At 39.5% G+C, this 24,784-nt stretch overlaps 1 protein-coding gene across 2 annotated transcripts; it reads left to right on the forward strand.

Annotated features, from left to right (window-relative positions):
• Positions 1 to 7,293: 7,293 nt before the first annotated feature.
• LOC135214104 (uncharacterized) lies at positions 7,294 to 19,677 on the forward strand. 2 transcript variants are annotated; one of them, XM_064248207.1, is made up of 7 exons: positions 7,347 to 7,420; positions 8,108 to 8,190; positions 8,972 to 9,044; positions 10,613 to 10,706; positions 14,680 to 14,902; positions 16,535 to 16,634; positions 18,424 to 19,677. In XM_064248207.1, exons 3-7 carry the CDS (start codon positions 8,972 to 8,974, stop codon positions 18,468 to 18,470), a joined length of 537 nt encoding a protein of 178 aa, XP_064104277.1. In that variant the 5' UTR covers positions 7,347 to 7,420; positions 8,108 to 8,190; the 3' UTR covers positions 18,471 to 19,677. The 2 variants fall into 2 exon arrangements, with proteins under 2 accessions (XP_064104276.1, XP_064104277.1); XM_064248206.1 differs by lacking the exon at positions 8,108 to 8,190 and having other exon boundaries at positions 7,294 to 7,420.
• Positions 19,678 to 24,784: the final 5,107 nt, after the last annotated feature.

Genomic DNA, 24,784 nt, shown 5'->3' on the forward strand with positions numbered 1-24,784 from the left:
GTTGGCGGAGCTCCACGTCTTCTCGACCTCTCAAGAGGAAGTCACCTCGAGGTGATGTGGTCGCATCTGTTGAGCAACTCCCGGGTTGCAGTCACTGGAGTTCTCCAGAGAGGTTTTCATCATCGGAAGCTTCCCCAGCTAAACAGAGCATCGTAGTAATGACTCCCGCCTCTCCTGCTGCTCACGCTCCCAAGGTTGATAGCATAGATTGCAGCTTAGCAGCTCCATCGCTGCACGCTCCTCATCCGCCTTCTGATTGGGAGGAATCGCCAAACGGGTGTCCTTCAAAGCCCCAGCGTCCTCAGGAATCCTTAGCTGAATTTGCTCCGCCTGTTAGAGATCATGCGGATGAATCGGACGCGACATCTTCGTCCTCTACCAAGGATATGCTGCAAGGAATGCAGCGGCAGCTGTCAGCACTGATGGGAAGGCTGCAAGAACCGAAGCATCAGCATGACGCTCCGGAACATATGGAGACTTCGCTGAGCGTCAGCAGCAAGAAGCGAGCAGACAAGCGTGACGCTCGCAAAGCACACAAGCATGACGTGCACGCGTGTCACGCTCCCGAGCATGACGCCAGTGCGTGTGCAAGGAATGAACGTGACGCCGACGCTTGTAAGCGTGACGTTCCAGTTGACGGGAGTTCTAAGGAACGCATCGATACCAGCAACACCCCAGCTATTGCGACTGCTACATCGTCCGACATGGAGCAAGACAAGGATAAACCATCAGAAATGTTAGAAGTAGTTTCTGAGGAGGAGACGAAAGAACAGGCTCCCCCATCAGACTATAAGAACCTTATGCTTCTTTTTCAAGAACTTTTCGAAGCAGACTTTAAGCCCACAGCCCCTCGTTCTCCCCTGTCCCAGTTCCTTTGTGGGAGAACTCAGAAGAAGTCTTCTTTTACGAAGATGGTCCTTTCCATTGCTCTCGCGAAGATGGACGAGTGGATGAAGGATAAAAAGGAGCGGGGTAAAACTGCATTCAGTTTTCCCCCTGTAAGATTGGCGTCGAAGTCTAGTGTTTGGTGTGAAACTGGAGAAGTCCTGGGCCTGGGAGTACCTGCCTCCTCTCAGGCAGATTTTTCCAGTATCGTTAATGCCAATCGTAGACATGCCATGTCTTCGGCGAAGATTCAGTGGACAATGCAAGAGTCAGATGATTTGCTGAAGGGCGTGTTCAGGGTTTTTGAGGTCCTGAACTTTCTTGACTGGTCTTTGAGCGCTCTTGCCAAGAAAGTGGATGCGAAGGACTCCCCGGACGTGGCAGGTCTCTTAAGCGTTATGTCTTGTATGAAGAAGGCGTTACGAGATGGGACAAATGAAGTAGCAGCTATTTTCATGGCGGGAATTGTGAAGAAAAGGTCCCTCCTCTGCTCCTTTACGGCAAAAGGGGTCACGCAAGTGCAGAGATCAGAGCTTTTGTTTGCCCCTTTTTCTAAATTCCTATTCCCTCAAGATATGGTAAGGGATATTGCCACTTCTCTTACGCAGAAGACCACACAAGACCTGATCTCTAAGGCAGCCAGCAGGGTTTTGCCTTTCTCGTTTGCAGCCAAGAGAGGGAAAGAGGAAAAACAACCTCAACAGTCATTTCGTGGCAAACAGTCCCGAGGGACGTCAGGAACTGCTAGGAAGTCCTCCAGAAGAGGCAGCAAGCCTCCTTCCAAGAGGAGGCCATAAAGTGAAAGTCCTCCAGACAGAGATAGGAGCCAGGCTGTCCATGTTTTGGGAAGCTTGGAGAGACAGGGGGTCAGACAACTGGACCCTCCAAATCCTGAGGGAGGGCTACAAGATCCCGTTTTCCACCAAACCTCCCACAGTATTGGATCCCCTCAACTTGACGGCGAGTTACAAAGACGTCAGCAAGACGCTCCCGTTGAAGGAGCAAGTAGAGTTTATGTTCTTAATAAAGGCGATAAAACCTGTATCACTGCAAGAGAACCCAGGGTTTTACAATCGTCTTTTCTTAGTACCCAAGAGCTCGGGAGGATGGAGACCCTTCCTGGACGTCAGTGCCCTGAACGCCTTCGTCGTAAAGACGAAATTCACGATGGAAACAACACAATCAGTGCTGTCGGCGTTAAGACCAGGAGATTGGATGGTCTCATTAGACCTACAGGATGCTTACTTTCACGTCACGTCCCCATCCACCCGAGCCCTCGGAAATACCTCAGGTTCATGTTCGAAGGAAAGATATTCCAATTCAGGGCGCTGTGCTTCGGGCTCAGCACAGCACCTCAAGTCTTTACAGCAATTATGGCGAATGTAGCCAAATGGCTGCACGAAGGGGGAATCCGAATCTCGCTTTATCTAGACGATTGGCTTCTCAGAGCCAGATCCAGGAAGCAGTATCTGGAGGACCTGGAAATAACTGTAAACCTAGTAGAAGAGCTAGGATTAGTTGTAAACATGAAAAAGTTTCATCTGGAACCTTCTCAATCGATCATCTATTTGGGAGTTCTGATGAACTCTCGGGATTTTCGGGCTTCTCCCTCCCAGGAGAGACAAGACCGATGCCTGGCTCGAGTGCAGGAATTCCTGGGGAGACAACAATGTTTGGTGAGGGAATTGATGAGTCTGCTGGGGACCATTTCCTCGATCGAGCAGTTCGTCTCCCTGGGAAGACTGCACCTCAGACCTCTGCAATTTTACCTCAACAGGAATTGGAAGAGGAAGGAACAGCAGCTTTCAGACACCTTCCCGATTTCAGCGGAGGTGAAAAACGACTTGAAGTGGTGGCTGAATCCAGCGAGGCTGGGAGAGGGAGTCTCACTTCAACACGTGAACCCACAGCTAGTATTATACTCAGACGCCTCCGACCTAGGCTGGGGGGCGACACTAGGGAACAGAGAGATTTCGGGGCGATGGAACGAGGCCGAGAAATCGTGGCACATCAACAAAAAAGAGCTGATGGCAGCCTTTCTAGCTCTGCAAGCCTTCAAAGAGTGGGTGTCGGACAAGGTAGTGGAGTTGAGCATGGAGAACGTGACTGCTCTAGCATATGTCAAAAAGCAAGGAGGCACCCACTCCTTTTCCCTGAACGAAACAGCCAGGAATCTCTTGTTATGGGCAAAGGACAGGAATGTTGTTCTACGAACAAGATTTGTGCATGGAGAGCTGAATGTGAGAGCGGACCTGTTAAGTCGAAAGAACCAAGTCCTTCCGAAGGAGTGGACTCTCAAGATGTCAAGATGGAGGTATGCAAAAGTCTATGGGGGTTATGGGGTCAACCCTCCATAGACTTGTTTGCGACAAGCAAGACGAAAAGAATGCAGATGTTTTGCTCTCCGGTTCCAGACCCCCAAGCCATAGCAGTGGATGCATTCCTCATGGACCGGAAAGGACTGAATCTCTACGCCTTCCCGCCTTTCAAGATTCTGGACAAGGTGGTGAAGAAATTCTCACAGTCCGAAGGAGCCAGAATGACCCTGATAGCCCTGTACTGGCCAACGCGAGACTTGTTCACAGAGGTGATAGATTGGCTAGCGGACGTTCCAAGGACCCTTCTGTTACATCCAGATCTGCTCAAACAGCCCCACTTCAAACGGTATCACAGGAATACCCTCGCTCTGCATCTAACTGCCTTTCGACTGTCGAAAAACTCCTCAGAGCTAGAGGCTTTTTGCGAGAGGCAGCAAAGGCTATCGCCAGAACGAGGAGGACGTCGACCATCAACGTCTACCAGTCGAAGTGGGAGGTGTTTAGAAACTGGTGTAAAGAGAAGAAGGTGTCCTCGTCCAGCACCTCTGTGAGCCAGATCGCAGACTTCCTTCTTCATCTGAAGCTTAAAGTAGGTCTAGCCACGACTACGATTAAGGGATATAGAAGCATGCTGGCTTCAGTCTTTAGGCATAGGGGACTGGACTTGTCTAGAGATCAGGACTTTCATGACCTAATTAGATCTTTTGACACTTCGAAGCAAGAGAGAGAGCAGGTGCCAGGATGGAACCTAGATGTTGTGTTAAAGTTTTTGATGTTGAGGAAGTTTGAACCCATCCAGGAAAGCTCTTTCAGGGACTTAACCAGGAAGACGCTTTTTCTGGTTGCTCTCACTACTGCAACGAGGGTAAGCGAGATTCACGCGATGGATAAAAAGGTGGGAATTAGTAAATCCAAAGCAGTTTGTTCTACCACCTTAGGATTGTTAGCCAAGAACGAGACGCCCGCTAACCCTTGGCCTAGATCTTTTACTATTCCTAGCCTTAGAGACTTTGCAGGCCAGGAGCAAGAAAGGAATCTTTGTATGGTGAGAGCCCTGCAAGTTTATTAGCAAAGATACAAAGAAGTCAGGGGGACCTTTGACAATTTATGGTGCTCCGTCAAAGACCCCAAGAGACCCATGTCAAAGAACGCTATGGCCTTCTTTATTAGAAGTGTGATAAAGGAGGCTCACATTGAGTGCAATGAAGGTTTGTACAAGGTACTAAAGGTAAAAGCTCATGAAGTTCGAGCAGTCTCGACATCAATGGCCTTTAGGAAGAACCAGTCCCTAAAAGCCATCTTAGAAGCAACGTACTGGAGAAGCAACTCCGTCTTTTCTTCATTCTATCTTAAACAGATAGAAACGGTCTATGAAGATTGCAGAACCCTTGGACCGTTCGTAGCCACTGGCTCAGTGATAGGTGAAGGAGTTGATGCCTCTAATCCTACATGCTAGGCCCTTGATGTTTTTTATGGTTGTCTGTTGAAGGCTAGGGGAGACCTTCAACAGTCTACTATGAGATTCAGGGCCTCTGTAACACGGTTTTTTCGCAATAACTTTTTATCTATGCATTTCATAAATATAACGCTTATTCAGAATACATATTATATCAACACATAAATTTTGAGTGTATTCTGCACTACGTAGGTTGAATAAATTTGGTACTTATAATGTAAAAGTGACCTTTTTTGAAGACGGGCCAACTTACTCAGAGAAAAGGTTTCGAACGCACTCGTTACGTAACTTATGACATCATTTCTTCCCTCTTTCTCGATGGATGATTGGCTATACGTAACGAAGGCTAAACCTCTGGCAACAATGACATACAAATTTAAATATAAGCAAAGCAGTACACCTTTATGAATTCTGGAACCTCTCCACTGATAATTGTCATAATGAACAAACCAACAAAATATGTTAATAAATACAAAAGCACTTTGATTATTAGTCTAACTCCCAAAATAAGTTTCCAAAGAAATTACAGTCTACTTTATAGGTCACAATCAGATTGACAAGATGTAGGGAATAGTTGGTAATTACCAAAAACATAGTAGACAAGCTTGATTTGATAACTGCTATATCCAATGTCAAGCAATTTTTATTTATTGGCTATCTACCTACTTACTGAAAAAAAATAGCCGGAACCGTATTTTGGCTTTAAACCTTCACCAATAATTATCGTCAGAATGGTGACTTCATGAGGCTCCACCCACTTTGGCCTCGTTATAATTCAGGATAACACTGAAGGCTACCATGGGCATTGTTGGATTAGAAAATTTAACTTCTGGCTATAAAAACTAATTTCTCGAGTAGTTGTAAGAAGTGCTAAATGATCCTCAAGGATCCCAGCAGTTGGCCTAAACGTTGAATTCATGTATATTACTGCTATACAGTTGCGGCACTACTGCTACAGTAGTATTACTATGCTAGCACTGATACCCCACCCACATCTTTGTATCGTTCCGCCATTCATAAAGTCTTTGGGTTTCAGAGCCGATGGAATTTCTGTCTGGTGGATGGGCGCGTTGCAACAAATTTAGTCAAAGGCGTTTGTTTACCTTGCTTACGTAATGAATGTTTTTCGACTCTTGGCTCGTAATCATTGGCCATGGCGTCGGCTAGAACATTTTTACTCTATAAAAATTAAAACTATCGGGTTTAGGTTATTGATAATGCTGACAAAATTTGTGTGTGGTTGTAAAATATACATATGTCAACTTTCAGCTACATCCGATGCTTTGAAAAAGAGCAAAGTCCAAAAAACCGTGTTACAGAGACCCTGAATCTCATAGTAGTGTAAGTGTCTTTTAATTTCTTGTAATGTGAGTATTGGATGGTTAGGTGGTCTATTGCCTGTTTAAGCCCATATCAAGGGCATAGGTGGTTAGGTCGCATAGAAGTCACGTCCCGTCGACAAACCCCTTTGAGCTCTTCAGCTAAACAGGTCACATCCCTAAGCTGGAGCTCCTAAGGAGAGCAGACGAAAAGAGGCAGTACTTTTGAAGTCAGCTCCCTTAGCAGGTAAGAGTCAAGAGTTACCTTACATGTAGTTGTTTAACAACGATGTTGCTGTCTCTGACCCTCCTCCAAAGGTGTCAATCAGCTATGTATATAACTGACAGGTCAGTTGCATATTTAAAAATGACATTTTTATTATAAAATAAATTTTTAAATATACTTACCTGGCAGTTATATACAATCAGAAACCCACCCACCTCCCCTCAGGAGACTAGAGGGCGAGAAAATCTGAGGTTCCAGGTAACTATCTAGAGGGCGTACAGATAACGATCACCTGACCAACTGTCGGCGATTGCCGCGAGTTTTTGAAAATCTGTCGTGACGTCATGACGCCAGAGAATATAGCTATGTATTTAACTGCCAGGTAAGTATATTTAAAAATTTATTTTATAATAAAAATGTCATTTTTCTTGTGGTTGGACATAACGTTACACAGCTGTTCAAACGAGCCACTATAGACTCCTTAGAACCATAGGATAGTGGCAATTTTTCTTACAGTGGTGAGTAAATTCTCTCTCTCTCTCTCTCTCTCTCTCTCTCTCTCTCTCTCTCTCTCTCATTAGTATTCTGTTATCACCTGTTTATAAAAACACTTAGCGGTGCATGTATTATCGTAGTAACTATCTTCTGATAATAGGGACGTGGATGGCCGGTCCGATAACGTTTGGAAATGCATTTATTATTATTATTATTATTATTATTATTATTATTATTATTGAAAGCTGCATTCATTATGTAATCTAATCATTCGGGCTAGCCCTAGACTAAAATATACTCGACTTACCAAGATAGTGTACGTGAATTGAATGCAGCTGATGCAGTCACCTGCATATTTTATTATTATATTATTATTATTATTATTATTATTATTATTATTATTATTAAAGTTCAATTGTTCGGTTATTTTCTTACTAGAGAGAGAGAGAGAGAGAGAGAGAGAGAGAGAGAGAGGTTGTTGAACTGCACAACCTTTATTTTCTTTTCTATTTGCTCGTTTGTCGGTTGCTGTGATGTCCTGGCCGAGCAGGGGTGATCGTCCACTTGTTCCACTTTTAAGCTGTGCGCAGGTCACTCTCTCTCTCTCTCTTTCTATATATATACCTTGCTCACCCGTTGGTGACCTCAGAGCAGGTTTGTCTTTCGTAGGGAGCTGCTGAGACTTGAGGCCTGTAAGGGATACTTCCTTTTCTTCGTGAAGGTTGGCTTTCTGTGGTTTTTGCCCCCCCCCTTTTTTTTTTTTTACATATGTGTCTTGATTTGCTTGTGTTTGTGTGAGGTGTAGATGCAGACGTGACGTCGTTATTGTAATGTGTAAAGACACGCTTTTTTTTGCTGTTTTACTATGAAATTATGGGTCTTGCTTTGTCGTTGGGAGGTGTATAAGTGTAGGTTGGAATTTGGGGATTTAAGGTGTATACTTACAGATGTGATACTGTTTATTTCATGGTGTAATGAAGGGTATTGAATACCATGGTTTTACTTCTATAATGACGGTTAGAAAGTTGCATATTTTATGACAGTTACAACGATTTTGATAGCAGAAAACACCAGTCAGTTACCCCTTGACAATGCCGATCTCATGCTTACAATAATACATATTCCATATATATTATAATATTATATATATATATGTATATATATATATATATAGATATATATATATATATATATATATATATATATATATATATATATATATATATATATTCTATGCATGTAGACCAAGTAAACTTCCTATTTAAAATCTAGACATTTCACATATTTCTGTTGATGCTGATGGTTCTAATTGATCCACTCCACGGCTGCCATGTAACAAAATGGAAAATTTCACTACTCTCTTGTGTGTATATTGTCCGTTTTTATGCTGTTTTATTCTGTCTTCCAGTGGTAATCCCGTTTGAACCGTACAAAGATTGTCAACGTTTTGCACAGGATTTTGCAGACGCATACGCGTTCTTTATTATAGTTGTGAGTACAAGCAGGTTGTGTATTTCATGTTCTCATCATAGTAGTTTTTTTTTTTTTACCGCAATGAATGGATTGTCTAGTATAGAATCAGGATATTTTAATTTTTTCCTGTATCGCCAGTTCCTAGTTTCATCAACTTGGAGCTACAAGTATGTTTTGCTCTTTGAAGTCATTGATGTGGAGACCGAGTTCTTTATTTATTGCGTCAGCCAAAATTCAAATGGACTTTTAAACCAGGAGTATTGGTAAACCTCTTCCTACTTCTGTGTACTAGGCCACTGTTTCTCAGCTTGGGCCTTAGGCCAAATTTGAAGGGGACAATATAAATTGAGGGAAAGGGGCCACAGAAAAAAAAGAATATAGGTCACGTTGATCCTACTTCAATTGCTACTTTTAGGTCACCATTCGCCCCGTAACAGAAATCTCGCCTGTTCTTTCACGTTCAAGTAACCGGCACATATTACAGCGCAGAATGTAAACTCTGTATAATGTACTTGTATACATATAATAGTGTGTGTATAACTGAATCACGAAAGTTTGGAACGTGATAAATCCATAACTAAAGGTATAAGCCACGAAAGAAAAACAAACAACGGAGTTTCTGCAAGATCTTTTGAATCGACGTTCTTTACTCAGCAGATAAACTGCTAAGTAAAGGACGTCGAGTCGAAAGATCTTGCAGAAACTCCGTTGTTTATTTTGCCTTCGTGGCTTATACCTTTATATAATAGTGTGTACGTAAATAACTTGAATCTATACATGTATCTACATTGTCTTGCAGATGATGCACTTGTCAACTCGAGCACTGTTTGCACTGTTTGCAGCCTCGCTAACTTATACAATTCTTCTCAAAGGTAAGCTGTTACTACCCTTTCGTTTGATGCATGTTTTGTTATTATTAATATGCCCAGTATATACTTTTATTTGTTTATTTATTATGATCATTAAATGACTCGTGAGGAGACTAGCACATGCCAAAGTGGTCAAAATATTAATTTCTAGATTTAAATATTCATTTAACGTTGCCTGAGATGTAAAAGACAGCGGGTCATAAAGCAACTGAAAGCAAGCAGTTAGGAGAGTCAATCATGGCGTAATTGAAGGGCAAATAATAGTGGAACATGATTGTTTTTGTTTGTATGGTGCTTTTACGTTGCATGGAACCAGCGGTTATTCAGCAACGGGACCAACGGCTTTACGTGACTTCGAATCACGTCGAGAGTGAACTTCTATCACCAGAAATATACACCTCTCACTCCTCACTGGAATGGCTGAGAATCGAACCAGCGACCACCGAGGTGGGACGCTAATACCATACCAACCACGCCGCTGAGGCGCTTGGGGAACATGATTGTCATCGTGTCACGGTACTGTGTAGCATATCATTTTAGGTCGATGGCAATGTTCCCCTGTCTTCAGAAATTGGATGGGTCATAGTTTTCCATCTCTCTCTCTCTCTCTCTCTCTCTCTCTTCTCTCTCTCTCTCTCTCTCTCTCCCCCACATTTCATTATTATCCAGGAGTGAAAGAGGAGAAATCTGAAGACTGATAATTAGCATCGGTAGATAACATCTTCATACGTATAAAGCCCAGTGGGACCTGCAGCCAAGTACCTACCCTTTTCTAGCCCAGGGCCGAAGAAAACGGAGAAGAATATGGATGAAAGAGAAGGGCGGGACTTTTCCAGGAAGAAAGCCACAGACGAATTTCTTTCCCTGAAAGAGATGCCGGTTCTCGACCATTTTGTATTTTGTGTATGAAAATAACACATGCTGGGAGGAGGATTCTTACATATTTATTTTATTTACTAATTTTATTTATTTTTTTTTATTTTTTTTCGGGGGATGATCTGGTAAGGACGGGTTTAGGGGTGGGGAGGGGGTGGGAGAGAGTTGATTAGAAAGCAAGATTAGGCCAAAAATAAACGAGTTGAATCGGAGCAAAGTTGTTTGAATTAATTCATTTATTGCAACCTGGTTTACTTTTAAGAGAAATTTTGATGTCCCAATAATGTAAAATTGATGACTAATAGCAGCGATGGTTAATATACAAAGATCTGTAGCCTGTCGTAGGCTGGTAATAGAACCAGGTGTGAAATTTGGAAGTTAGTTGCTCACGGGTCTCCTCCTTGATTCAGCTGTTAGAGTTTAGCTGAGACTGTCGTATCATTATCTAAACCAACCTCCTGTAGGTTTTTTTTATTTTTTTGTTTAATAAAAATCGGAATCATAAAAAGATCCTGAGTACAGCTAGGTAGGCGTTATAGTGACTTGCAGTCGTGACGCCAGATAACTCATTAGTTGACGTAAGTGTTTTGTAACCGAAGGTGCCAGCTGATTTCGATCGATTTTTAATTAATATTTATCATAATTTGGCTAAAGACAATCTGCTCAAGAATGCATTCTTTCTCCTCCCTTTCCAGATCAACGATACCCGTCCTACATTCTTACGGCGAATACCCCCTGCATAGCTAATGGAAGCTTCAGACATCCCAGTAACTGTTCTTGGTTCTACAAGTAAGGTCAGCTGCAATACCCACGTCTAAACCTAATGCTAATGATACACAGGAAGCAATGAGAAATCTTTTGACCAAGTATTACCGCTTGTTTTTCGTTACTGCTTGCAGTGTTGGGGGCTCTTTAGTGGTGGGAGGTTGAAACCGGTATTCTTGGGAAGCTTGGATTTCAAGTCAGTGGCCCCTTTGGTGTGTGTACAATTTAAAGGATTTTGTATATCTCATATCTCTCCTTGCCTTGTTAAAACTTTTTTTTTAACCCCACCGCTATTTGTATATCATGTTTCCGCTCCTTCTTCCCACGACAGAATTTGACAAAAGTGAGCACAGTGTATTCGCTTCCCATCTCGACTTGCATCCGATTATTTTTTTTTATTGCAACTTGTTTTAATTATAGTGAGTCTATCCCAAAAGCCTGCCATAATTTATGATTATTCGGCACTAGATCAAGAACATAATATGCAATTACGGGGTAGCCTATATTCTCTACTTCCACAGTCATTCCTATCACCATCTCCTGGACACATGATTTGTCAAAATGATAAAAGATGAGTTGTTTCCATTTAGCAGTCAGACCCCTTCAGCATGATAATCTGAACTCTTCCATAAGGTTTATTTAATCTATATATGTTCCACTGTTTTGCGATTTTCATTTCATCACATTATATGACGGCTAGCCTTTCTTCTACAGTAAAAGTTTGAGCTTTCTTTTCATTATTGACAAAACTTCTGTCTATATACCTGGCCCACAAGGAAAGTATTTCGCGTGACGTCATGTCCCGGGCTGCCAGCCAGGTAGCCTGCGCGTCGTCAGACCTAATATATTACCTAGACCGTGCTTCGAGGAGTGTCTCGCACACGCTTGAAATGGTCTGTTGAATGTTGTTAGTCATTTTATAAAGAGTGGGCCAGTTTTTGTCACATATCGTCCTTTAAACTGTTGTATCAAGGGTAAGAAGCCCTTTGCAAATGCTACGTATACTCTGGTATGAGAATGGTTTTCGTTTTAGAAGTCTATAGACCTCCCTCAACAAATGTAAATGTCTCTTTAACGAGTCAGGCGGCTCAGGCCTACTGCAGGACGGGATTGATACATCTGCAGCGAGTGTTTTTATCTGTGGTGATTTTAATCTATGTTTGGATGATCCAACCAGTGAAGGTGTCGAAGCGTTTAATATAAATTCCTCTACTGCAGTAAGCGGTCACACGTTAGACCTGGTTCTATGTGATGCTGTCAAACAGCGAATGTGGAATTTGCAGTGTGACCAGATACATCTGATGAATAAGCCGTCAATGTGATCATGGGGGTCCAGTGGGCGCTATGGAATTGGCGCGGGACCTGGATAAGCTTTCAACAAGTAAAAGCAAGTAACAAGTAATTTTATAAATCGGTCCAACAGCCTTTCGGCCACTTTTTATATGTACAATAATATATGTAGAAGTCCTGGCGCCATTTTCCAGATGCATATGATCGGCGAGGAGGCCGTTGGTGACACCTTTGGGGAAAGATGTAGGGGGAGGGGGTGGGGGGGAGGACCTTGGGTCGGCGGACTTCGTCCGCCAAGGCGACTTCGTCCAAGGCGACTTCTTTTATTCAAGTCTGGACGATGTTTGGAATTCAGACGGCAGAATCAGCGCTGTTCGCTTCAAGGGACAATCGTTTACGGCCAAGGGGATTTGCCGGTTCCTTAATGTTAGTTATTTATTTATTTGTTTATTATTTATTTATTTATTTATTTATTTATTTATTTATTTATTATTTTTTGCAGATACTAGAAAAACTATTTTAATAAGTGGAGAAATACTGCTTAGTCCCGCGAGAGCGGACTCCCACTACCCATTGTTGTAGCAAAAATCATTTGTTTTTCGTTTTAATTCGTCTGCTGCCGTTGTTTCAGCTTTTGGAAGTAATTTTAGGCTATGAATGCGAGTGAGAGAGAAAAGGGTCGCAGCTGCTAAGGCGAACTGTTTGAGTAGTTCAGTACTAAATGCGGCCTATGAATTGACATAAGGAAAGAAATCTGGAAACGCCTATTAACGTAAAAAGTTTAGCGTGAATGGAGGGATTGAGTTCGTATTCTCAGGCGTCGAAGGCTAGGCGAAAGGGTAGATTATTTAAAGCATTTCCAGATATTATTAAAGAATAGAGGATAGAGGACGATAATAAGAGTGTTTTGAAGAGATATGGGATAGGAAGAACTTTTAAATATCCGGAATGCGCATCGATTTTTTTTTCTTTTTTTTTTTTTGCGCGTGGAGCTCATCTACGATTCAGCAGTTATAATAATAGTGTTATCAGTAGTAACAATTTTGCGTGTTTTGTCCAGACATCCACTTTTGATTGCACTGTCGGAAGCCCGCAACTCATCTTCTTTAAGTCTGGCTGGAGCTGACGCCAGACTGATAAGGAAGATTGATTAGCCATCAGAGATCGCGACGTTGGCATCCGCGCAGGATCGGCTCGATTGTCGAATTCTTATTCAAGATTTTTTTTTTTTTTTTTTTTATGTGACTTGTAGAGGAGGCGAGTTCATTGACATCAAGTTTGACCTTGGGTATTTTTCACAAGCCCGTTGTTTTCGTATGTTGCGGTATTTTATCATTTCGTGCCTGATATAGTCTGTATTTTTGTTGATGTCATTCATGTTTAAAGCTTCGAAATTTGATGTCTTTGAAATGGCCATAACTTTTGTCAGTCATAGTTGGTGGGGGGGTTGGGGGAGGGGGACAGTATAGTGAAGACAAAGACCCAAATGTATTTGATTAAAGACAAGTGAATTAAATCCACGAAAAAGTTGTGCCCTTTATCAGAAGATTGGTCAGTAATTTTCCTAAGTCAAGATCCCTCTCCGGGTGATCTAGGAGAACAAATTCAGTAAATAAGGATCTCGCTTTGTTGGGACACTGAGCGCAACATTGCAAAGACCAAGCAAGGTCGCGCTTGCAACATATAGCGGTCTCGTGTCACTGCAGGTATTCCTGCCCCTTCGACGTCTATGCAAATGGAAATGGAGATATGCTAGGGTCGGATTTCCTTGGACATTGATGGGTGTCCACGTAGCCTCAGATGAATTCTTTGGCCAGATTTCCGGTTTTTGTCATCAATGTTGGCTTGACAGACTGCAGTACAGGATAAATGTACAGAGTATCTGTGATAGCTGGTATTTGCTGAGTATTTTGTTGTTTTCCATTATACTGATGTGTATTTTCGTATTTCCAAATATTCCAGATGTTTTCATTTTTCATTTACAGGTGAAGAGAAAGTTAGTTCAGAATTTGAACTTTTATTTCGTTTAGAGTTTTTTTGCGGGTCTTTTAGGTACCGAACAATCTTGACTGTTATCCGAGATTTGTTTATATAGAAAACAGCATCGATTTTAGAATATCTGAATAAAACTATGATATATTTAGTATTGCATTTGTTCAATGTTATTAGTTAAAGACTTAAGTGATTTTAAGACTGAAAGGTTTAGAAGAATTCTGATGTCATGGATATTTTGAAGTCTCTCTCTCTCTCGTCTCTTCTCTCGGTCTTCTCTCTTCTCTTCTCTCTCCTCTCTCTCTCTCTCTCTCTCTCTCTCTCACTTTGGACTTGTTGGTCGTGTTAGGTTATACTACAGTCACTGTGTGCCCCTAAACTAAATATTGATAATGATAACGATTAAGACAACCGGTTAACTCTAACGGTAGGCTCTTCTATTGATATTTAATTCCGACAGGCGTGAGCTCTGTAGCGGGGTAGTGCTGTCAGTGCACCTCATGTGGAGCACTGTAGGCATTACTTAAGGTTCTCTGCAGTGCCCCTTTGGACCCCAGCTGCAACCCCTTTCTTTACTTTTACTGTACCTCCATTCATATTCTCTTATTTCCATCTTACATTACCACTGTCTCCTAACTATGACCTCATCATAGGTAAGAGCGCCTGGCCTGGCGTAAATTCCACTTTTTATTCTATTATTATTCAATTCTTACAGGTGTGAGAACAACATGGTTAAGGGGTACTACCAAAAGCAGTTCTTTGAGTGCGCCCCGGGCACTGTGTTCGATGATGCCCTAGACATCTGTATTCCCAAGTCGGCTGGTGGCCAAGCCTGTGGTCAAGTGACCATCCAGGAAAGTGCCGATTGCAAGAGACTCTCATCTTCTCCACAAGGCTACTGTTACCCCAGTGCACCTTGCGTCGGTAATAGAACTACCGTAAGTGTAACTTTGCTGTATTTTTCTTTCAGTACAGTATTCCTACAACATTGGCGTTATTTGTTTGTTTGTGTATATATTTTATGTGCATATATATGCATATACAGGCAGTCCCCGGGTTACGATGGGGGTTCTGTTCTTGAGACACGTCGTAAGCTGAAAATCGTCGTAAGCCGGAACATCATAAAAAGTCCTCAGAAAACCTTACTTTTAATGCTTTGGGTGCATTATAAACGATGTAAACTGCATTCTTATTGCATTTTCATAAAAAAACCTTCAAATATTGATTATTTAGCATTTTTGGTATCATATTCTTCTGCCAGATCAGCGTTTGTAGGTGTCGTAACCCTGTAACATCCGTCGTAACCCTGGAAATAATTTCTGATGAATATAATTGAAAAGGGCCTTAACCTCGGAATGTCGTAAGCCGAACCCGTCATAACCCGGCGGCTGCCTGTATATGTATTTTTATATACATACTTGTATATAAAAATACATATATGTATATATCTATAGTAGGCAGGAGAAGGCCGCAGGAACATATACACATCCATTAGATACATTTATTGCCAACGCGTTTCTTGACCCATGGCCACATCAACAGGACATCTATATAAAAAAGGAGCATCTGAGCACATAATTAAAAGAAACATACATGAGGCATAAGAAAACTTAAGATGGAAACTAAGTTAAACTTAAATACTGAATCACACTTGAATACATTTACACATTAAAAACCAAGAAAGCTTAAAATGATCCTTAAAAAAACTAAACTCAATAAGAGAAAAAAAGGAAAAAAACAAACTTAAAATGAAGAGCAAGGCGCACCTCTCAAAATGACACAGACAAACACGCTAAAAGAATACACAAGAACAGAAAAGAAGGCAGACAAATATAAACAAACAAGCCAGTTATGCTATGAACAGGGGAGCAGCCGATGATTGGCAATTTAACGTAGGTACAATTCTTTTTATGTATAGACTTTCCAAGAAAAGCAGTTCTCCAGGTTCCTAGGCTTGGCCAATTATTTTGAAGTTGTCGTATTTTTTCGATGTCTTGCAACCTCTAGCGTGGGATCTTATATATTTATACATATATACCTATATATGTATACTTTATATATATGCATATATATGCATATATTTATGTATATTTATATATGTACTGTATATAAATAAGTATACACAAGCATATACATACATGCATATGTTATGGCAAATGCCTTTATTTATACATTTATCATGCTCTGTACCTTTGTTAATCAGTTCATTTATGTTTGTACATATCACTGATTCACTAAGATATGGGATGTGATGAATGTATAAATGATGGAATTTGCCTTTATGTATATATGCATAAAAAACCACAGTAGATACACATGGCTTCTGTATACTATAAGGGAGTACCAGAGGAAAATGACAGGCAGAGGGTCAGTACCAAGCGCTTTCTCGTGTTTATTCACACGTTGTGCCCTGACGACGTGTGAATAAACACGAGAAAGCGTTTGGTACTGACCTTCTGCCTCTCATTTTCCTCTGGTATTCGCTCATGTACACAAGCATATGTATATGTATATATATGAATATTCATGAAAATTTTGTAGCATCTTGTTTTTGTCTCCTTGCAATCCAGAGTGGTATGTGTCATTACCGAGTAGTCTGCGGAGAAAACCCAGGGATTGTTTACTGCGACATGATTATCTCGAATGCAGGGCATCAGTGCAAAAACAGATGTAAGTACAATGTGTAAAGTTTTTAATGTATATTAGTTTGACTTTACTAGTATTCAGTTCTCGTTAGAAGATGAATAAGTAGTATGTGTTTTTTCCTAGAAAACCCAGAAAGCCTTTTCATGATTGTTAAACGACTAGTGGATGGGTTTAGAGGGAGAGAACAGGTTAATGTAAGTGAACTAATATTTTGTCAGATATGCTCTTATATCTGAATAGTAAGATGGAGAACCTCAATCAGGTGAAACCACTTGTCCTCACCTGCATCATATTTTTGTATCTGGTAAGTTCTTTTTGGTGAAAATTTTCCGCAATGCATAATATGGTATGAACATTGTGTTGTGCTGCAAGTATTAGTTGAGAGACAAAATTTAATTTTGCACTTCTTGCAATAAGAATGGTGCTGTGCCGCGCACTCTACAGTAAGAATGGTGGTGTGTCCTGAACATAAGTTTTTTTATTTGATGAACAGAGGGTCAACTGTATGGAAAACCCCTTTAGATTCCTTATGATAAAGTCAATCTCTCTAAATATTATGCAAATTCTTATCTGCCCTCATGTGTCCTTAAAGGTGAACATTGACTTCAGTGTGCTGACATGAGCTTACCATGGAATAAGCAATTTCTGAAATTAAATGGAAACTTCAATTACTGTGATTAGCTCAGTTTGATTTGAATCTCTAATTTCTCTTTGTAATGGATCTGATTAGGTGGTGTGAGATATGGCTGACCTGTACCCCTATACAATGTACATACTAAGTAGACCCCACTTAAAGGATGTTTTCTTAGTTGAGCCGATTCCAGAGGTTCCTATTGCAACTATTACCCCTTCAATACTTTACTGAAAGGTTGGAATAACATGAATTCTTCTTCATACCCACTGCTATCCTTGAACTAAGGGGATCAGTTTCCTCAGTGTGTCTTCTCCAGTTATTTCTTTTAGTCTTCCTTAAGACATATATACGGCATGTTTTAAAGATTTTGCAAAGTTTTTTTTACAACGGTATGCCCTGGCAAATGCTTTGCAGTTGTCAACCACATTAATCAGCAGTGGGGCCTTTGGCTAAAAGTATCTGCAATGCACTAGTTTTGCTTTTAGTCTCATGATACAACACAGTGGTAGTATTGTTACCTAAAGTAATAATTAAAGTAGATCCATCTGATGGAAACTAGAACTAAAAAGGTTCAACATCAGCCACTGTGTGAACTTCTTCACCAGTGATAACCCCATTTGGGATGGATCTCTGCTGAACAGTTTGAGAATATAATGGATGAAGTGATGAAGTAATTGATATATTTGTAATTGATATGTGTACATTTTTTTTTATTAGTGTGTGTAACTGCACTCTTTTGAAATCTTATAACTTATTTATTTTTTAAGAATGTGAACATGATAGGTAATGAAAAAATAGTCTGCCAGAGCAACTGAGCTCAGGAGTTTATTTCCTCCTCCTGAAGTTGAGTAGCTGGCTGCTGAGCTGGGACCAAAATTCTGGAGACTGATTTGTGTGAATATTTGATATTTTAAAAAAATTTTGGTTGTTACATACAAACCAAGTGGATCATCAATTCCAAATCATTACTTCGCTGCTTAAAGTAGCTAAGTTAGTGTAGCCAGTCTAACTGCTAAACTTACAGGTTATAGGATGTTTTGTGTCATCATGGATTCTGTGATCGTTAATATGAAAATGAATACTTTATAATGATGTAGTCTATTGTATTTGAAATTCTTATATTCAGTTACTGCATTAGATTATTTATCTTTGTAACACAAATTAATTTTTTCATTTCAGCCAATGATGTCTGTGAACACTTTAAGAAACAACCCATAAGATTTTGAAGTGTTTCTCACCCTTCAAGATAAGTAAGCTCAGAAAATTGATTTGAAAGAAAGTAAACTTGTATCCCATTTTGCCGAGATAATTATTGTTTACTTTCTTATTCCAGGAAAAACGTGACTATAACTTTGCCTCAATGACAATTTGTAAGCATCTTTAGAAAGTAGTACTATCAGATTATATTATTATTCTCCTTTCCTACCGTTATCCCTACATTAAGGGGTCGGTTGCCTGATGCGCCTTCTCCTCCACTGTCTTCTATCAAAGTACTATCAGATTATGTAGTATATATATATTTTGTGGGTACTCCATATTTTGTTGTTAACATTTGAGTAAATTCCTGAAAATGTTGTGCATGCCCGTAGAGTAGTTCATGAGAAGCTTACCATAATTTTATTTATCTTGCCTGACACAGTATTCTGTTCTGTCTTCCTTTTCTCACACCTACATTGCAGGCTTGATTGAAGAGTATGCAGTATCCCTTCTGCCGATAGCTACACCCACTGTCATCTTGTTACATGCCTTCCATTCCTGCTTCCTTTTCCTTATCTTGCCTTCCAGTTTCTCCATTTTGTTCATTTTCTTGATCTCTGTATCTTTTTGCCTAACTGCACTCCAGTTTCCTCATTTCAGCCATAAACGCTGAATGGGTGAAGGTTTCCTGGTATTTAGGTTTATAGCTTACATTTTGTTATTCATTTAACTTTTCATCAGTTCCATTTCAATTTATTTTGCAGCTACTTTTTGTTTGGCTCAAATTTTTATCCGTCGAATGAACACATCTTCCAGCTAGCCCTGTGAGAGCTCAGAAAAAGGGACTTGGTTGTCTGGTTGAATTATTACTAAATAATGATGATAACATAGGCAGTTTTCTGGGTCTCTTTTTCTGAAAGGTGGTGGAATCTTTTCATAAATTTTCGTGGTGGCTTGAGACAGGCTTTTAGTTTACCATTTTAGAAACCTTAGAAAATTTATCAGGGTTGCTGTTATTATGTAGTTACCAATGTTATACTTGTGTATTGTTTTTGTAATTGAATATTTGTATTTTGGCATTTTTATTGCTGCAACCATTAAATTGGTAATTTTTTTTATTCTTTGTGATTGTAGTTTTAAAAAAGTTGTGTTTTGTAGTTTAGATAGCTACAGTAATTTATAAAGCTTGGATAAATTATAATAAACCTGGTTTTAAACAAGAAAGGTAATTTTGGATATGGTTTTTCACCTTTTGTTTCCTTACGTCTCTTCGTATACGATAAAACAATTTCAAACCTAAGTAATATGTAGTATTAAAAGTATATACGTACAAGGCCAAAGTATGTACAAACAACATATGTGATGTTATTGTCTTTGAATTGAACACTGTCATTTGATTCATTTTTCACAAGGAAATTAAATTTGGCTACATCATCATTGTCCATAATTTGTTTTGTGGTCTTTTTTTGTAGACATTAACAATGTAGGCTTAGCAGTATTCTTGTGAGAAACGTCCATGAAATTTTCAGTATATAAAATGAAGTTTCCAGGAAATATTTTTAGCATTGAAGATATCTGTTTGAAGTAGTAAGTACAGTCCACTTAGTACAATCCGTATTTTGTTTTATTGATGGACTTCAGTGGTAAACAAAGACTGGCATGTCCACATGGTACTGATCAGCATGGGAGATCAGCTTTGAAAGTGTGTCAACCTTTTGTTTCCACCTGATATTTCTGGTAGTTACTAGTTTTAACAGAATTACGGTGTGTTTCTGCCATCATTGGAGCCAGTCCCTGGGAGTTTATATAAGTTCACATCCCTTTAGTGATTAAGGCCTTACACTCAGTTACGTATATTTGGTACAAGGTTGGTTAGTGTCCCGTCGAACCCCAAGTGTTTTACACTTTGCCTTTTATTTTTCATCCATTGCCTCTCTTCTTTGTCCACCTAAAAGTTCAACTTTATTAAATTGATCATGTTCCAGTTTTCAAGTGAGCCCACTGACAATCTGGTGTGGTTAGCCTACTTTTTAGTGATAAGGTTAATATTGGCACATCTGACTATTGTGACAAGAGTGAATAAATCAGAATATTCCAGGTATTGCAATGTAAGAAACTGATTGATCAAAATTTTTTAGCATGTGGGAGAGATAGAATGATATTGCAGGGGGAAACATGCACGAAGCCAATAGTATTTATCCCTTTTCTGTGAGGACATGAAATCAGATTCTTTTAGTTTATGCTGTCTGAAGTCTGAAGGAAAACTAATCTCTAAAATAAAGATAACTTTTGATTTTAAAGATCATGAAAGAAGTACCTCGTATTTCGAACTTAATCCGTTCCAGAAGACTATTCGAAGTTCGATTTGTTCGAAATATGAAAAATATCCCCATAAGAAATAAAGGGAATCAGGATCATTCGTTCCAGCCAACCCAAAAAGTCCACCTTTTCACATTTTTTCTATTATTAATGTGTTCAAAAGTTAAATCAAGAGTGTAAAGTAATGAAACTGTACGTTATATGAAGTAAAATTTTCTAAATTTTATTTTTTCTGTGTACGATTTACGAACTGTTTGGTAAAAATGGCGCCGGCCGGCTGGGGGGTGGGGGGAGGAGAGACGGGAACCCTTTGAGCAAACCGAATTGATTGCAGTATGCAAAGGTTGATAACAAAATACATTTCATTCACATTAGGTACAAAGATAATTAAAGGAATCGATAGTGTGTGTGTGTCCGATTGTGTCAGAGAGAGCGAGAGAGAGAGAGAGCGAGAGAGAGAGAGAGCGAGAGAGAGAGAGAGAGAGAGAGTGTTTACACTTGGTTCTTAAGTGCACGAAATATATTAATAATGCCACAATACATCAACTTACTGTTGGCAAACGGCAGACTTTTAAAACAAACATGAGGATTTTACAAACAAATAAGTAATAAGTCAAGAATGCAAGAAAAGGAAAGAGAAATAAAATAACTTTTCACAAGGAAGCCGTTTAAACAAGCAATCGAAGGCATGCAGAAGCTGAAAGCGGCGCCAGTTTGTTTATTACAGAGCTGAGTTACTTTTACAGTAGTCAAAATATCGTAAAAAGCAATTATCACTATACTCTGTTTTTTTCCATCTGTCCATCCGCCTGTGGTGGTTGCGCATGGTAACACTGCGTCCCGGACTTTAAATAGTTACGCTATGTCTAAGTTTTAGGTAAATAAAAGGATATCTGGGTGTACATTTGCAACTGAAAAGTATTTTAATAATTTACTGTATGAGAATTACACCGTTAATATTCGAAATAGGATATTATTTAAAGCCCGGGACGCAGTGTTACCATGCGCAAACACCACAGTCAGATGGACAGATGGACAAAATTCAGAGTATAGTTTGGTATTTTACCGTAACAAAAATAAGTGATTTGGGCAGATCGAGTGTGAGTGAAAGAAATGGGGGAATAATCATCCCAGATCAACTAATGAGTCAATAGGAACCAGACCAGTTCTCTCTCTCTCTCTCTCTCTCTCTCTCTCTCTCTCTCTCTCTCTCTCTCTCTCAGCGCACCGACTCGAGCAAGCGTTTTTTTACCATGTTGCATTTGTTTTCATGTTTTATCATTGCTAAATTTATAGTGAAATATAATTTTTTATGTAATTTGGTACTGCTTTTACGTACATATTATAGTAAAGATTTTACTGTCTCTTCTTCTCTCCTCAACAATACCACGACGCACGATAACTTAAAAACATTCATTCATTATTCATAAAAAATATAAACGCTACCTCCCTCTACATCAAGTTAGCTGTGTATCACCGTAATGACGAATGATTTTGTTAATCATTTGTGCTAAGTTTTATTGTGAAAAGCTTTGTTCTTTCATTTACTATTTTGCTAATATTGTTCAACTCAAGGTCCAAAGAGGTTAGGAGGTCTTGTCAGCGCTGACCCAAAATAAGCTTCTGCCAGGTCGAGAGCGTGAAATCAACTCAACCTCGCCTTAAACTACGACGAGGTAGGTCCTTTATTAATCCAATGGACAACAGCAAATACTATACGTATTTGCGGATGCTCTACATCTAGTTAAGCTTTTTAAAAATAATTCTCTTGACCATGGATTCATATTGCCGGATGGTACAGTTTCCTCAAAGTGTTCCTTTACCCCGTCCCCTTCTGTTTCATGATAATGGTCTGGTAACACAGCAATGAAGCCTGTTTGTCTTGTAACGACGGATGTGAATGGTAGAGCTATTGGATGCCAATGTTCATATTTTCTAATCAGTACTGTAGACAATATGTTACTGATATATGAATAATAGTTCACATTACCAGTGAACTGAGTCGATGTTAAACAAATAGAAAAATAGTATAGTAACAGAGCAGTAAAAATAGCAAAGGTAAAAATCATATTCAGTCCTTATTAACCATAATCATCAACCTTTGTTCCATTCAGGTGTGGCTGTGCAGGCGCTTGTTGGGATCCTACTTTTGTTCATGGTAGATCATTATTAGGTGTCAATTTCAGAACGTTATTTGAGTGGAAATACACTTTGGATTTACACAATCCATCTATAAAGTCATGAAATTATAAATCGCAAATACCAAGACCTATAAATATAATTTTATAAAGGCAATTATGATAGCAATTGACAGGTTATGATATGAAGACTTTGGGGGAAAATGATAGACCACCAGATGTATAAAGGAACTAATATATCCAGTGTGTCACTCATACTTGTTTTTTTTATTCGAGCCACTTCTCACCAGAGTAGCCTATATGGAAATTTCTTGAGTCATCCAAGTAACAACATACCTTAACCACCCTGATGGTCCTTATATACCAACGCAAGAGTGGATAAAAAGGAATAGTTTGCAGTCGATATGAGTTTTCATTTCAGTCTTTCGTCTCGTGGGATTCGTGACTGGAATTCTTGTCGCTTCAGTCTCGAATTTGTCGACTATTTTTGATCCCGTGGATTTGTCAGTTCAATGAATTCAAGATACATTTTGCTACACAACGATATCCCTCCATTGTTAATCATTAATTTGAAAATTGTATAAGAATCTATGCATTAATGTTGTTTTCTTTGCTAATTTATATAAATTATGCATATTTCTTTACCACGTTAATATTTCCAATTAAAATTATACTACAACATTGTTCTAAAAAAATATGAAGATAATTAGGTAAATGGCTCTCTTATACCATCTCAAATTTGGCAAAAACGAGAACCTCGTCTTCTTTTGTTGTCTTTCATCTCAAGCGACTCATTGAACGAACTGCAAAGATTAATTGATAAATATGATCCTTTCCTCACTAAGGTCATAATAATTATAAGAAGACTTGATTGATCTAAAAGGCGGAATCCTCTGTAGCCTAAAGCAGAGTTTTGCTGTAATGAGTAATGGAAGATAGGCCTAAGTGGTGAAGGACTTCCTAGGAAGGAGACACCATTACTGAGCTATGAAGGATCGTAGCAGGGAAGGATTGATGTAAGCAGGAGAGAGAGAGAGAGAGAGAGAGAGAGAGAGAGAGAGAGAAATGGTTCAGCAACGGATGGAGAACGATGCAGTGGAAAAATTAAAATACTAGAATTGTGCATTGAAAGGAAGAGAGGAAACATCTTCATTCTTTCATCCTGAAACTCTTTTGATCTTTTTCCTGGAAACGGAGAAAAGTAAAAGTAATATTCAATAGATAGAAGGGGAAGTCAACAAGCAGAATACAATACTTCAGCTTTTAATGTGTGTGCTATGCTTATAGTAAGCTATGGGATATAACCAAAAATAGCAGTTTTTGTGCTTGATATCAGGAATTTTAAATGTTTCATCACCAGCAGACACCGAGATCCGTCCATTATTTATCGTTCATATGAAAATCATATAAATGCAGGTAGACTTTGCCTGTGAAACGGCCCCACTGTCGGTTTTTTTTAATCGCTTGTATTTCGTATTTCAAATGTCCTAAATAAGGGGAAATAACACAGCAAAACCTTCCCCCAAATGTTTTACCCCACCCAAAACCCCGCATTCCCATCAGTCCCCCTTACTGTAGGATAGAGTTCAAAGGTAAATTACAGTCGGCCGAATAAATATTACTTTAAATTCTTGTTCAGGAGGTAAAACTGCATAGAAAAACGGTAACTGCCATAGTCTAGCTAGCAGCGGAATAGTTATATAGATCTACCTATAATAATCATATTGTACGGAACTATAAAGAGATAAAACAATCAGAACTCAGGAGAGAGAGAGGCTGGAAATGGTTCAGGAGCGGACATACAATATAGTAGAATGAACATAGGAAGAAGAATTATTCAATATTTTCAAACTCTCTTTGAATCCTTTTTCTGTAAATGGAAAAAA

The sequence above is a fragment of the Macrobrachium nipponense genome, chromosome 45 (genome assembly GCF_015104395.2).
Source record: "Macrobrachium nipponense isolate FS-2020 chromosome 45, ASM1510439v2, whole genome shotgun sequence".
NCBI classification, from domain to species: Eukaryota; Metazoa; Arthropoda; class Malacostraca; order Decapoda; family Palaemonidae; genus Macrobrachium; species Macrobrachium nipponense.